Source organism: Parus major, chromosome 2, assembly GCF_001522545.3.
Source record: "Parus major isolate Abel chromosome 2, Parus_major1.1, whole genome shotgun sequence".
NCBI lineage: Eukaryota > Metazoa > Chordata > Aves > Passeriformes > Paridae > Parus > Parus major.
Window position 1 is genome coordinate 104601732 of NC_031769.1, and position 14212 is coordinate 104615943.

General features: G+C 35.6%; 1 protein-coding gene across 3 annotated transcripts in view; it reads left to right on the top strand.

Annotated features, from left to right (window-relative positions):
• RBBP8 (RB binding protein 8, endonuclease) overlaps positions 1–13336 on the top strand; it is a 40327-nt gene extending 26991 nt beyond the window's left edge. For all 3 annotated transcript variants that reach the window (XM_015619495.3, XM_015619496.2, XM_015619494.3), the window contains 9 exons: positions 910–1795; positions 1880–2006; positions 3895–3995; positions 4336–4438; positions 5311–5460; positions 6023–6092; positions 7025–7121; positions 10706–10847; positions 12734–13336. In XM_015619495.3, coding sequence (XP_015474981.1) covers positions 910–1795; positions 1880–2006; positions 3895–3995; positions 4336–4438; positions 5311–5460; positions 6023–6092; positions 7025–7121; positions 10706–10847; positions 12734–12831 — 1774 coding nt within the window. In that variant the 3' untranslated portion in view covers positions 12832–13336. The remainder of the gene's footprint in view (positions 1–909; positions 1796–1879; positions 2007–3894; positions 3996–4335; positions 4439–5310; positions 5461–6022; positions 6093–7024; positions 7122–10705; positions 10848–12733) is intronic.
• The last annotated feature ends 876 nt before the right edge of the window (positions 13337–14212 follow it).

The following is a 14212-nucleotide window of genomic DNA, read 5'->3' on the forward strand; positions in this document are numbered from 1 at the left end:
CAGGCTTATAGAAGTTTGGGTCTTCATAGAACTACAAACTTTGTGGCATTTTGCTTTAAAGGTATAGAAATGGAAATAAGTATTTTCATATCAGAGGGATTTCTTCCAAGTAAATAACATTAGAAGTAAGGAATCTGATAGAATGCAAAACTGTAGGCTTTTACTTAATTCACAATCTTCTGTTTGGGCTTTGTGTGTATACAGTCCCTTCTTTCCTGACTTCTCATTATTGCAGGGTATTTTCTGAGGCCCATAATCCTGAGAATAGTGGGTGTGGAGCTGGAATGCAAGAAGGATCTTATTGCTCTGGTTAAGTGTCAGACCAATTGACTGTTGCCCTTCTCAGTATCCTCAGAATACTGTGGTCTAAAGTGAATTTTTTTTTTTTTGGCCCTATTTGTCCTCTTAAATGTATGTTTTGTTGAAGACAGGTGAAAAACAGCACCTGAATGGAGCTTGCACTTTTTTCATTCACTTGCAGAAGCTTTGAGAATCTGTCGTGCTTTTAAGATCTATACAAGAACATAAATAGACTCCTATTGCAACCATTCTCACTTTCTTCCTTTTCATTGCACTAAGAGGTAGGGAGTCCTTGTATAGAAGAGTTTCTTAGGCAGGCTTAATTCTATCCTTGATTCTCAGTTGAACATGGAACAGAATTTTGCACCATACACCAAAATGAAGGACGGGATCTAGTATTTTGTTTGCCTTCTACAGCTCTTAAGTACAATGGTACCTATCAGTAGAATAGGTTAATTTTTGGTTTTCCTTCTGTTTTCAGTTGGTACTAGCAGCTCAGACAGCTTTAAAGCAGATCAGCAATAGGAAACATTACATTTTTTTTTTTATATCACTTTCTCTCCTTCCATCTGTACACCAGAAAAATCTCTCATGTCTCACTATATTCAGTATTTCAGATCCATCTCATAACACTCCACCATGTGATGGCTGGGATTCTCGGGTAGCTTCTCCTGTTTTTGGAGCTTCTAGCAGCATGAAGAACAACTCAAGTACAGTTCATGCTCCTTGTATTTTAGATTCAGGATCAAAGCCTCATCTCAAAACCAACCTCTTCAACAATCCATCCAATTCCAGATCTCATAAAAGTAGATCAAAATCTGAAGATGTTGCTTTTGTTGCACCACTGAATCTCGGGACAGAAATCAACTCAGTTATCAGTCAGGCCTCTGTCCATAGGCAAATGGTTGTGAAAAAGAATTCTAATGAGGCTGTAACTTGTGTTGGAAATACCTGCACAGCTAAAAATCAGGTGATCAAGAGCGATGTCCTTCTTGTATACCAGAAGCAGCTTGAAGGCAGGTGTGCTAAGAGAAAGAAAGTTGAAGATGATCATGCAGTTAGCTGTGAGAAAACTTCATTCAGTAAAGAGAACTCTGTACCCTTTGGATCTGATGTTCAGCAGGTCAATGGGGAGCATACAGGTGATAAGCCCTTGGATCTGTCTGATCGCTTCTCTGGAGTTCGTGGTCAAGAGAAAAAACAAGGAAGTGAGGAGACATTCAAAAATAAAATGAAGCAAGTGACTCTGCATGACATTTTTGCACACGTAGGGAAGACACTTCCTGAAGGTTCATCATCTGTTCAAAATGCCAACAATGAGAGCTGTTTGTTTGGCAGAGATTTACAAGAGGAATCCTATGTACAAGAGGCAGTGCTGGGAAAAATATTCCCTGACAGGAAAAACCAGATCCCAATGAAAGAAGAAGTTCCGCCCTTTAAATTTGCGCCACTGCTGGGTTCTGCAGAGACAGAGGAACTTTTTGATGATGTAAAGGTATGTTTTTCTGACTATTTTTCTTCTCCTTTTAAGTATTTTATTTAAGTTTTGGGAAATAGTAAAATTGCAATATGTTGTTAGGTTGCCAGTGGCCATGTACCAAATAGAAAGAAAACAAGGACAGGACATGGAGAGTCTGAACCAGCATCTGTACTTCAGCCAAACCCTTGTAGACTATCAAAAAGTAAAGCACAGCAAAATGAGCAAGGTAACTTAATGAAAATATTCCTTTTACCGCCTCACTACCCCCTCAGCCTGTGTTCTAATTGAATAGAATTTTTCCTATCTTCCTTTCTTCCATTTTAATCCCTTTGTTCTGCTTCTCACTCAGTCACATTCTCTGGGATTTCTCAAGATCACCCCCAACATTTACAAGTCTGTATCCTCCTGGCATATTTTTGCCACTGTATAATAAATATATCATTGGTATTCAGGTGTACATTCAACAGGCTAGGAATCTTGTTCCTTCTTGTTTGTTTAGCATTGTTATTTGTTGTAGTGTAATAATAAAATATAATGAAGTTTGAGTTTAAACTATATCAAATACTTGAAAACTACTGAAGTGTAAGCATAAGTAATTTTGTTAATATTTTTCATTATTCCTAATGATCAGGTAAAGAAATTTGTACCTTTATTGGTAATGAACACAGGCTGTCATGTATTCTTTCTGGAGCATGTATCATCTTTCCTCTTAAGTGCTCCCAGTTGGAGAACTACATTTTTTTAACTAGCATTGTAGAATTAAAACTTCTGTACTCCTCAGCAAAGCTGTTACACTGCATACTTAGAAATACTTGCATTGTGAATTTAAAAGCTACTTGCCAGTAGTTGGTGTGGCCATGTAGCTTGGAATCTGAATATTCCCCTCAGAGATAAATTAAGAGGCATCTTTGGAACAACAGCCTGACACTTTTGTACTCTTTGCTTAGACCTGACACTTCTATTGTCATTGATCTAACTTCAGTAGTAAACCAGCTAGGGAAGGCACCCCCTGGACCTGTTGTTTGTGAGCAGAGGACTGGTAGGTAGAGAGTTGGTTGGGGGCCATCTTGAGTATGACAGTCACAAAATTAGAGTTTTCCATTCTCAGAGAAGTGAGAAGTGGGAGGTAGCAGAATGACTACCTTGAACTTTGGAGGACAGACTTTGGCCTGTTTAGGAGACCAGTTGACAGCCCTCCCTTGGGAGGCAGCCCTGAAGGGCAGAGGAGTCCAAGAAGTCTGGACATTCTTGAAGGAGGAAATCTTAAATGTATAGGAACAGGCTGCCCCATGTGGTGCAAGGTGAGCTAATGAGAAAGAAGGCCAGCCTGACTGAACAGAGAGCATTGGCTAGAACTCAGAGATAAAGAAAGAGTTTATGACTTTTGGAAGAGGGGGTAGGCTTCAGGAGAACTACAAGGATGTTGTGAGATTACACAGGATGAAAATAAGAATGTCTCAAGTCCAGCTAGAGCTTAATCTGGCTACTGACATAAAAGACAATAAAAAATGTTTCTGTAAATCTGTCAGTAACAAGAGGAGGGCTAAGGAGAATATTCTTGCTTTATTGGATGTGAGGCAAACATAGGGACAAAGGATGAGGAAAAGGCTGAGGTACTTAAGTGCATTTTTGCCTAAATCTTTAATAGTAAGATGAGTTGTTCTCATGGTGCCCAGTCCCTGAGCTGGAAGACTGGAATAGGGAGCAGAATGAAGCCCCCATAATTTTCCCCCAAAGGGAAATTGTTAGTGACCTCCTGCACCACTTAGACACACGCAAAACTATGGGGCCAGATGGGATCCACATAAGGGTACTGAGGGAGCTGGCAGAAGTGCTCTGTGAGCCACTTTCCATCATTTATCACTACTCCTGGATAACCAGGGAGGTCCCAGTTGACTGGAGGTGAGAAAATGTGGCACCCATCCACAAGAAGGACTGGAGTGAGGATCCAGGCAGCTACAGGCCTGTCAGCCTGACCCAGCTGACCAGAAAGGTTACGGAGCAGATCACCTTGAGTGCCATCATAAAGCACATATAGAACAACCAGGGCATCAGATACTTCTGGCAGAGTTTGATTATGATTGTCTTTTTTTTCTTACATTCTGTGCATACAGACCTGAAAGATAAACCCTCTTTAGAAAACTTCCAGTGGAGCATAGACCCAGGAGCTGACCTTTCACAGTACAAAATGGACATTACTGTGATTGATACGAAGGTGAACTTTTATAATAAGTCTGCATGTTCTATGATGTTGAAAAATCCTGCAAAGTATTATAATGAACATTGTTATAGGCAGACCAAACCCTCTTTGTAACAAAATTCTGAATTTGGCTCATTTGATACTTGTTCATGCTACAGTTATCCTAAAACATTTCCACTGTTTAGTTGTACAAATGCTTATGAGAAAGAATTCAAATGAGGCTGGAAAAAAAAGCAAATCAGTGTCCAAAAAGAAGCCAGTAACTGCTTTGAAAGTGTTTCAGATACACAGCACTGACTCTGACTACACCAGTTGCTTCTGGGTGCAATTGTCATGTTTGCTTTTTTTTTCCTAGGGTGGTTCTCAGACCACAGTTGGAGGGGAAGTTGTTGATATGGATTATACATATGTTAGTGACAGTGTACTGTTAAAAATGAAAAATCAAGAAAGCAGTCCACGTAAGACTTTTTTGGTTTTTCTCTTTACTTTGGTTTGCTTTTTTGTGGTATGATGGGGTTTTGGGGTGTTTTTGGAGTTTTTTTGTTTGATTGGTTTCTTTGAGGAGGAGGAGAGAGTTAGTAGGGCTAAATTGTATGGCTAGATAGTAGAAAATGGTTTGCAGTAAAAAAGTGGTGATGTATTTTTATAGGTTACCCAGATCAGTCTGTTTCCTAGAGAATTGGTGGTGGGTTTTAAGGTTTTTTTTAAAACATAGATTAGAAAAAAAAGACAGGATTTGTGCTGAGAGAGCCAGTAGCTATTCCTTTACAGTGCTTAAAAGGTGAAATACTTAGCCATGTAACAGTTCTGATCTCACCTGCAGTGAGCAGCTCTGAAAGTTTTCTATGTAATTACATCAGACGTTGTATGAGAATACTAATTTCACTAGTATTCACTAGTATTCACTAATTTAACTAGTATGTTTAAAATAAATCCAAATGTGTTTATATCACTTTTAACATATGTGGAGAACCATGGCGGCAGGGTAGTGACAATTTCCTACCCACAAAAAGTATTTCCTTCTGCTTAGGTAAGTCCATAATTACAAGTTTCATGTATCCAGTATTAAGGTTAAAGGTGCCTCACAATGATTTAGAAGTTAATCAGATTTTAGAAATGGGTTACAAGGTATCAGAAAAATAAATGAGCCTTGGCCACATTTGAAAGATTGACAAAGATGTTGCAGCAAGAATAAAGATACAGCTCTTTTTGAGTTAATTGACACTAAAGCAGTAAGTAAATGTTAATTCTTTTGATAAGCATTTAGTCAAAATGCAATTTCTTGACTAAAATCATTGAGACACTGATTTGGATGTTATTTTAATAACAGGTGGAGAAATAACAGATATGTTTGATCGGACAACCCACGAAGAATATGAATCCTGCCTACCAGAAGACAGTCTTTCTGCATGTGATGAAAAAGAAACTCTTCATGATGAAGATCAGGATAAGGAAATAGCAGCAAGCAAGAAACTAAAGGGTGGGATATAATTTGATGTTGTCTTTATTTACTTTCTTACAGTACAAGAGTTGATTTGAAATCAGATTTTGTTTTTTAGGAACAAATATGCCAAATTAACCACCATCTTTTTGCATCAATTTGTGGTAAAATTGATTACTTGTAAGGACATAACATTAAGCAATATGAAATATTTTTTGGTAATTCATTTATCACCACAGAAATGTGTAATATGTAGTGGAAGTTGGCACAGCATAACACCAAAATGACTCTTAAAAGAAATACCAGGTTTTGGCTACAGTTATTTACTTCTTTTCTTCTCACTATTCTAAATTCTATTGAAGATTTTACAGTATTTTGTATTTTAAGCAGCCTTTCCTTTGACATTCTTCTTGTCTTTTTTGCTTGACTAACTGCTGCTTTCCTGCTCCAGTAATGCTTTTTGATTGCTGGTTCTATCAATTCTGTATTACTGAAATATACATAGCATTTTTAAATTTCTTAACAGTTGATTTATAATTTTACAGAAGTTTCTGCAGGCAGTCTGTTAACCTTATATTTTGTTTTGCACGTATATTTACAGAGCATGAGGATAAACAAGATAAAGCCAAGCAGAAAGCTTTTGTGGAGCCTTATTTCAAAATTGATGAGAGGTAATTTAAGGGTTATGGACATTTTAAGGTTCTTTGTATCTTCCCTATAGGGAACTTGATTCTCCATAAAACAAATGTGTTTGTTTGTAACAGACTAACAGTTGAAGATGCAGAGGTAGAAGATAAATTAGATAAAAGACCAGATAAAAACTGGGGTAGGAGGAAAAATGTTGAGATGCCTGTTACATTTGTTGAAGAGAAGGGGTTGCTTCTGCTTTTTATAATTTTAGTGAATGCAGTGTTTTGTAATCCATGTGGTTTCATGTAGGCATGTGGTCATGCCTGAATTTATGAGCCAAGAACCGGTGGGCTGCTTGTACAAATGCGTTGTACAAACCTTTCCATTTTTGCCTCTTGCTCTCTAGTGCCTCTCTTGTAGTGCTTCCTCTGTTGCCTGCCAGTATAATCATATTTGGAAGTCTGAATCTTCATTTTGTAATGATACCTAGCCCTTCAGTTAGCTTATATTTTATCTCAATGCATGTTTTCTTTGTAGAGGAAAACATATTTACTGTTTTGAGAACAGTTAAGTTGAAAAGAGCCTACTCATCTTGAGCCCCAACATACGTTTCTCCTACAGAAATCATTGCAAGCACAACTCTGTCTTAGGCAAAAATAAATATTCTATAGAAGATCTATATTTGAATAATTTCCATATAGTAATTACTTTTACACTATGGAAAGCCATAATAATTAGACACACATCTCTAGTTATGTAAAAGTTCATAATATGTTTGAAAACTGTTTTATTTATAAAAAATGCCCTATTCAGCTATGAAAGGCAGTGTGATTTGGGTTTTGTAGACATTTTCTGAATTATTTTTTTTACCTTGACTGTCCATCATTGTGTTCTAAAAAAACGAAAATTTCCAGTCATGTTGAAGAAATAAAAGTACTGTTAAAAGTACTGTGAAAACATTCTTGTTTTTCAGAAAGAATACTGTGTTAGATTTTCCTCATATTGAGGTTATTCGAAAAAAAGAAGAAAGAAGAAAATTGCTTGGCCACACTTGTAAGGAATGTGAAATAGTAAGTAGTGCTTTAAAATTTGTCAGTCTTTCGTTCTCCTAACTCAAGACAGTATCTAAGTGCTGAAGTGCTGCTTTTAATTATTAATCTGGTTGCATCATCCTCATTACCTACAGTAGCTGGGAAGTTTGAGTTTACCAAAACCAGATAACCAAATTTGCAGGTGGTTTGTTTGTTTTTTGTGTAGTAGCTGCATATAGCATGAAAAGTCTTGGGTGTGATTTTGATGTGTGTATCTGTATGAAGGAAGAGCATCTTGTATCATGATTCCAGTAAGATTACTGTTAATAAAAAATACATTAGCTGGTCAAAGAGCTATTACAGGTTTCCAAACTTTAGATCACAAGCTCTACTGAACTTTATGTGAGCTGGAATAAATAAGTTCTGTATCCTGTTGTACTTTTATCTAGATAGACGGATCTCATTTTGGTTTGATTGGTTTTTTTCTTTGTTTTCTGGGTTAATGTTTTCAGGTAATTGCACCAGCATAGGTGACAATGTGTGTATTTATGCAAATGTATGCAAAATTGTTTAAAGTTACTTGTTCAAAATACTTGTTAAAAAGTACAAAAGTTTAGGTTTCACATTACACTTTTTTTCCTCCCTTCCTATTTACTAAACTGCTTTCAGATACTTGGTGTAGAGATAAAGTATCGACATAATTATGTGTGTAATAAGAACATATTTTATTTGGCCATTAATAGACTTTATTATCTAATAAATGATTATTCAGTAGATATGTGGATTAATGACTTTACAATGGTGGATTTTCTGGAATCTTTTCACTTAATTTCCACATATATATATATAGAACCAACATTTTTCAGAGATTCTCCTGCTATTCACTTTACAGGCAAGTCCCATTTATTTAGCTGAAGAAATTTATTACAGTATGTTTTTAATGAAAGTATTTTCTGAAAAACAGTTTTGGTAAAACTTATGAAATATAAATACTTAATTTTTATAGTCAGCTATAAACACAGTTTTAAAAAATCTTTGCTTTAAAGAGTTTGAAAGAAAACAAAAAATCCCCAGCTGTCAGTCTGTTTCATGGTTCCAGAGCCATGTGTTGTGCTTTCTAATTTCCTGTTTGTGTAAGCTACAGACCTTCCTTCTGAAAATCCAGTTCTTGTTACTTTCTGTCAAGTTGGAGTGATAACTATGGTCTCTGGAAACAGTCACAGCTCCAGTTTTGTAACAGTAGGTTTCTACATTAAATGCTAGGAAAGTTTGGGTTTGTTGTTGGTTTTGGCTTTTTTGGACTTTTTTTTTTTAAGTCTATACCATTCAAGGTTAATGTCTTGGAACGTGTGGAATGCTTGGCTGTGTCATTGCACAATAATAAAAGTAGCTTTGAATTAAATGCCTGTGGAAAAAGGGAGTATTGGATAAAGCATAAATGATGCTTTACAAAAGTCTTGGCTTGCTGATTTGCCATATAAGTTTGAAAAGCTGCCAAAGTCTAAGGGAATATTTAGGGAGTGGGTGGAGATCAGTAGATTGATTCTGGCCTGATACTGCAAGTGGTGTGAGTGGGTTCAGTTACTGTCACTCTGAGAAAACCTGAGATTTAACTTCTGCACATTCCACAACATGCTGATTAAAGTCCTTTATAAGTGCTTATCTTGAAGCTTTGTGGAAGCATCTCATTCATTTTATAGTGTAGAACTTTTGATAAGAAGTCTTGTTTTTTGGGGTTTTTTTATGACCTTGTGATGCTATCAAAGATAGTAGGCAGAAGTTACTGGTAGCTTGTAAGAGTAACATTTGTTAGTGTGGTTATTAAGTGTTTCTCTACTTAGGTGAGTAAGAGAATTATTCAGGTGTTTTTATATGCATTTAGATTACAGGAATTATTCTGTAAGTTTTTGCTAAACTAGAAGGAGGAATGTTTATAGGGTTTGTTGCCTTTCTGAAACTGCATATTGTAGAGTTCTATAAACAATTATTTTACAAGGAAGACAGGATGAGATTGAAGTATATTCACACATGGAAAAGCCTAGCTCAAATGTTTTGTGTGGATTAAAAATGCTGTGGACAGTGAGATCAATCTAGAAAACAGCTGAGAGTTCTTTTAGCTGTTTAGCTGACATACATAACTCCCATTCTCTGTCAACCCTAATAGATTTCTTAATAAGCCAAAGAAGAAAAGTTTCTTTCTAATTTATTTTTAAAACATGCTTATCTTGATTTTTTGATGGTTATTATTTTCTGTTCCTACTAAACTGTTCTGTATTTTTCATTATTGGATCTGTAATTATTCCTTACTAATCACAATTTTTTAAATTAAAAAAAAATGCAACACTACCAACTTTTAGTAGATGAATTTCTAAAGCTTCAGGCTATTTACAGGACAAAATAAGGAGCGCTGCTAATTATCCCAAAATAAATCTCAGCAATATTTGTCATACACAGACATTGTAGAATTCTTTTAGTTAATTTTGTTGATTTAACACCTCATTCTTAACTTTTGTAAAAATTGAATGAGCATATTTTACAATTCCAAGTAGGTTTTCTAAAATCCTGCCAGGAGGTGGGAGCAGGAAATAATCTCTGTTGACAGAGGTATCCTGTTATTTTCCCAATTTCCCCAGTCTAGGTCACTTTCCATCTGACTGGATGTGTTATAAACTTTAATTTGCCTTTTTGAATTGTAACAGTGCCATTTCAGTAGAATTATTTTACCATTTTCACAAGGGTTAGGTTTCTTGTGTGGCTGTGAACGTTGACTTACCACTTGAATCAAACAATGCATTCACTTCCAATATATTTTGACCCTCTATGTACTCTAAGATCTAGATTTGTATTTTTAGGAGATACAACTAGAATTAAAAATTAAAACACTAGAAAATTGCATGGAAAAAAATATACCCTTACTTTCTATGATGCTACTCAGGGGAACACCCAGCAAAAAGGTTTGGAGAGAGTATAGACTTTTCTCATTGCAGTCCCCAGTACAGCTGACAGGGGTGAAAGAGTATAGCAAATTTACTGTAGAGAATGGTCAGCTGGCAGATAATTCCTGGAGTCCCAGTGTCAGTCAGCTACTTAAATGAACTGTTTATTTACTTCTAATTTGAGAGTAAGTAGGAAGCATTTTGACTTCAGTTTGCAGTTATTACTGTAAAATTGGATACTGGAAATAATTCTGCAGCATGGGGTTTGTAGTGGGTTTTTTTCCTTTTTAAATTTTATTTGTAAGTGGAAGCTGACACTTAATAAATTAAAACATTCCAATCTCTTTCAACACCTGTGCTACTTAGCTTTGTAAAATCAGTCAGTAAACTGCTGACATAAGTAATTGTACACATGCCTAAACCTTGTTACTTGTGGTATGTTAAAAGATAGAAGGTTAACAAATTTGCCATGATAAAGTTATACTTAGTCTGTAAATTCAGTAAGCTTTTAGGATAATTGCCTGGTGTTTGTCACTTGGATAATAAATCTCTACTCTGGCTGTCCTCACTATTGTTTTTAGATAACTGTGTTAATAAACATAGTGATTGATAATGTCAATTGTGTAAAGCAGTCTTTCTATTATGTATGAATTTATTAACTGAGATTTCCCCCCACCTTACATTCAGTATTATGCAGACATTCCAGAAGAAGAGAGAGAGAAGAAACTAGCTTCCTGTTCCAGACACAGATTTCGCTACATTCCTCCAAATACTCCAGAAAATTTCTGGGAGGTTGGATTTCCTTCCACCCAAACCTGTGTGGAAAGAGGTTTGTGGACAAAAAAAAAAAATAATCTTGAAAATAACTTTTTAAAGCTCTTTTTTCTTTTTCCCCCTGAAATTATCTCTAGCTCATATAGCAGCCTTTCTCACCCAGTCCTGATGAGGTCTGTTTATCAGCAGCCATTATTTTTAATAAATATTGTCTGGTTTTAGCAGTTCCTGTGCTAAGAAAGCAATATAAGGAGAATTTCTTACAGCCTAGATGGAGAAGGCAGAAATAATTGGCATTTTCATAGAACTTAATTTAAGCCATACATATTTTTGACCATAAGCAAGAATTGGATTTTCAGAGGCAAAGGCCAGCAGATTGTACTTACATAGGAGAGACAGGCACCACTATTGATGTCCATTGGCAGAGTTTTTAGGGCTTCATAATACCAGGTGATAATGGAAATGTTGCAGGTAAGGTGTAGTTCAACAGTTTTTCATACATATACCCTGCTTGTTAGTGACAATGGAAAGATGTGGTGTTTGGTTTTGGAATTTTTTTTAACTGGTCTTGACATAGAAGTTTGTTCTTTCTAAATCATTTTTTGAAGTTTTAGAGTTTGGTCTAAAAATGAGTTTTTACAAATTCTATTAAAACACGGTGAGTTTACAGTGTACTTTATGTACAGTTCTTCAGAAGTGGTGAAATGCTGGGGTGAGGAGCCCTAAAGGAAGTCTCTGAGTTGCTTATATCTTCTGCATTAGCTGTGAAATATGAATATTTTCCTGTAACAGTGTCAGGTCAGGCATAGGAAAATGTAGCCAGAGTTGTGTATGTGTATTGTGTAATGGTGTTGCAGGATCATCCTTAATCTTTCAGAACAGGGAGCCTTGATTTTTGTGGATCATGTAACTTGTTGCTACCCATTTGGAATCTGCTTGCCGCCTCACTAAAAATTAGCTTCTCCTTGTTCTGCTGGAGTAAGAGCTGTTCAGTTGTTAATGGTCCTCAACAGCATATCAGAGGCAGACTTTAGATCAACCCTCCTGTGGAAAAGAAAATATTTTATAGCCATGCATCAAGAGAACTAAAACAGGAGAGAGTTCCCACAATGAGCAATTGCTCTTGTCACTCCAAAGGAGTAAAAATATTTTCTACTTCTTACTGGTATCTTGAACCATCTGTTTGTGTTGTTTCGTTGTTCTTTTTTTAAATAACTGCATTACACAGAATTTTCCAACCATTAAGTAGAAATCTACTGTTCTCATTTTGGAGGATGTTGTTGCTGATAAATGGTAAGGAATTGACAAAAGCCAGGTGCTGAAACTGACTTGCATAAAATATCTGTTCACTGTCAGTGTTAGCTAAGTTGAGCATGTTATAGAAATTTTCTATACACTTTCCTTATCAGAGAGCTTTCAAGGTGTGTTTGAGCCATGTTTGGCTTTTTCCACTCTTTAATAAATCTGGGTGCTCTTAAAACAGAGGGAGGTACTGTTCAAACCTACAAAACACATGTGCCTGAAGTTTCCTCTGTATGACTAGGATTTGTGTTTTTAAAAGTGATTTTTAATAGTGAATTGAATTAGCAGTTCTTCCATACTTTGTTACTCTTATGTAAAATCCTTGGTAGAAAGAAAATGAAAATTACAGTTTTGTTTTGAATAGATGAACAATTCATATTTTCCCTTCTGTTCTTCATTGTCAACTGTCTGTATTGCATTACTGTGCAGTCACCTCCTAGAAAGCAGCTTGTATTTTAATGAACAATATTTGCACACTGGGATCTCAAAACTTCTGTGTGAAGTCAGAACCAGTTGCCCCAAAAGAAAAAAATAATTTACAAGTTATAATTATTATTTTTTGAGGCTGAACACACATTAAAGCTAAAGTTATGCCTGTTCTTATATTATATTTCTTACCTCAGATTTATTCTTTTTAAGGCTACATTAAAGAGGATCTTGCTCCCTGTCAACGTCCAAAAAGGCGGCAGCCTTATGCTGTAATGTTTTCTCCAAAAGGCAAAGAGCAGAAGACATAAAGGATGGGGAAGTTAGGAGTGCCAGTCTGAAGTGTAACTTTCCTGTCTGTAGATATTTATAGTTAATATAAACTTGAAATAAAGAACTGTGTTTTTCCACAATGATAGATAAATTGTTTAATTGAATATGTAAGTTTTATAAAATTCATTTGCAAGTCTGATGTATCAGGAAACAAAACTATTTAATGTATGTTTGTTTCATATTGTGTTAATACATTTTGTATTTGTTTTTGCACCTGTCAGACAAGTCTCCTACTTTTTTTTTCTTCCTTAAGGCCAGCAGCTGAAATTCCAGCTATTCCTGGCTAAACTTTGTCAGTGAGTGACTGCTTTGAAGTCACTGAAATCAGTTGTTCTTTCAAGGGTAAATGTTTGTCAATGGGAGCAGAAATGACAATTTTCTAGGGTGCTTTTATTTTGCTCTGGATTTTCTCATATTTCTTTTCTCTTGTTGCAGTAATGGTTATATCTACTTGGAATAAAGCTGTATTAAATATGAAATGTATCTACTGTTCATAGTTTCGAGGTGTCAAAACCAGGAGGTCTAAGTGTCTTTCTTCAATTCTGGTGTTAAATGTATAGCACTATGTATTCCTCAGTGTTTAAATTAGAATATCCAATATTCCTTTTATTTTTTCTTTCAAATCTCTTTGCATATATGTCACATTTATTGATAGAGTTAAGCATTGTTATTTCAAAATTTGGGTGACAGCTCTGCCCAGAGTTCTAGTGGACAGCAATAGTCATCACCTAGATTACGAAGGATTCTGCAGAAATATTTTAAAGTAATCTTTTGTAGCTGGGGATACATTTCCATACTTGCATTGGGAAAGTAAGATTATACAGTATCACAGAGGCAGGGTAGTACCTACATAGCTAGGTAGGCCAAAGATCACCATAAGATCCCTAGGAATAAGAAGCTACAATTGGAGTTGGATTCAACCAGTGAGAACTCTTTTTAAATGAGTTTGTAAAGCAAGCAGCTGTTAAAATCCCTTAAGTAAAAATAAAATAATATAAAGTACAGATACATCTGGAGGTTTATCTTTATATATATTTATATATATAAATGTATCTGTAATTTCTATTCTTTTACTTTATGTATGGGTATAAAAATATGTTTAAAAACTTGGTGGATAGGACCATTTTAATTCAGCTGTATTTATATAGGAATGGTGGCAGGTTCTGCTGGTGGAGAGGTTGTAGCATAGGCCCAAGAAGAAAACTAAAATAAATTTGATCAATTTAACTGTAACACTAAGTGACACAAAATCCTTTTAGGCTGAAATTACAGGCCTTGCAGAAAACTGGAAGAAGGTATAACAGTAGGCACTGTCCCCATCGTACCTGCTTAGTTGGTTACTTACTTCAGCATTTCACA